We start from the raw sequence: 634 nt of genomic DNA, 5'->3' as shown, positions 1-634 counted from the left end.
CCCCGCCGCCCCCTCGGCCGGTCGCCCGCCGCAGCCGCAAGCCCCGAAAAGCTTTCCTGCAGACCAAGGGGGCCCGGGCGAACCACTTGGTGCCCGAGGCGCCCACGGCGCCTGCCCATCCCTTGACCTACGAGGACGAGGAGGTGGCGGGCAGAGTGGGCGGCAGTGCGGGCAGCGGGCTGGGGGACAGCTACAGCCCTCCAGCGGGGACTGCTTCACCCCCTGAGGGGCCCCTGGGTTACGAGCCCTTCGAGGGTGAGGAAGAAGAAGAGGAGCTGGTGTACCCTTCTGCCTACGGGATGGCGCAGGGAGGTGGGCCCCCGCTGTCCCCGGAGGAGCTGGGCTCTGATGAGGACGCCATCGATCCCGACCTGATGGCCTACCTGAGCTCGCTGCACCAGGACGCCCTGGCGCCGGGCCTGGACGGCCAGGACAAGCTGGTGCGCAAGCGCCGCTCCCAGATGCCCCAGGAGTGCCCGGTCTGCCACAAGATCATCCACGGGGCAGGCAAGCTGCCACGCCACATGAGGACCCACACGGGGGAGAAGCCCTTCGCCTGTGAAGTCTGCGGTGTGCGCTTCACCCGGTGAGCCCCAGGGGGGAAGGGACCCGGCAGGGGCCACGGGGGGGGGGG

The 634-nt window shown here is 71.1% G+C and overlaps 1 protein-coding gene across 1 annotated transcript; it reads left to right on the top strand.

Moving 5' to 3' along the window:
- Nucleotides 1-5: 5 nt before the first annotated feature.
- LOC100469257 (zinc finger and BTB domain-containing protein 7B) lies at nucleotides 6-610 on the top strand (the record flags this gene model as incomplete). The annotated part of the gene is made up of 1 exon (XM_034651673.1): nucleotides 6-610. A coding segment is annotated over one exon (585 nt), but the record flags the coding sequence as incomplete, so codon positions are not given.
- Nucleotides 611-634: the final 24 nt, after the last annotated feature.

Source organism: Ailuropoda melanoleuca, unplaced genomic scaffold (assembly GCF_002007445.2).
Source record: "Ailuropoda melanoleuca isolate Jingjing unplaced genomic scaffold, ASM200744v2 unplaced-scaffold45235, whole genome shotgun sequence".
NCBI lineage: Eukaryota > Metazoa > Chordata > Mammalia > Carnivora > Ursidae > Ailuropoda > Ailuropoda melanoleuca.
The sequence above is the reverse complement of the archived record's forward strand: the minus strand, read 5'-3'. Positions and strand labels throughout refer to the sequence as shown.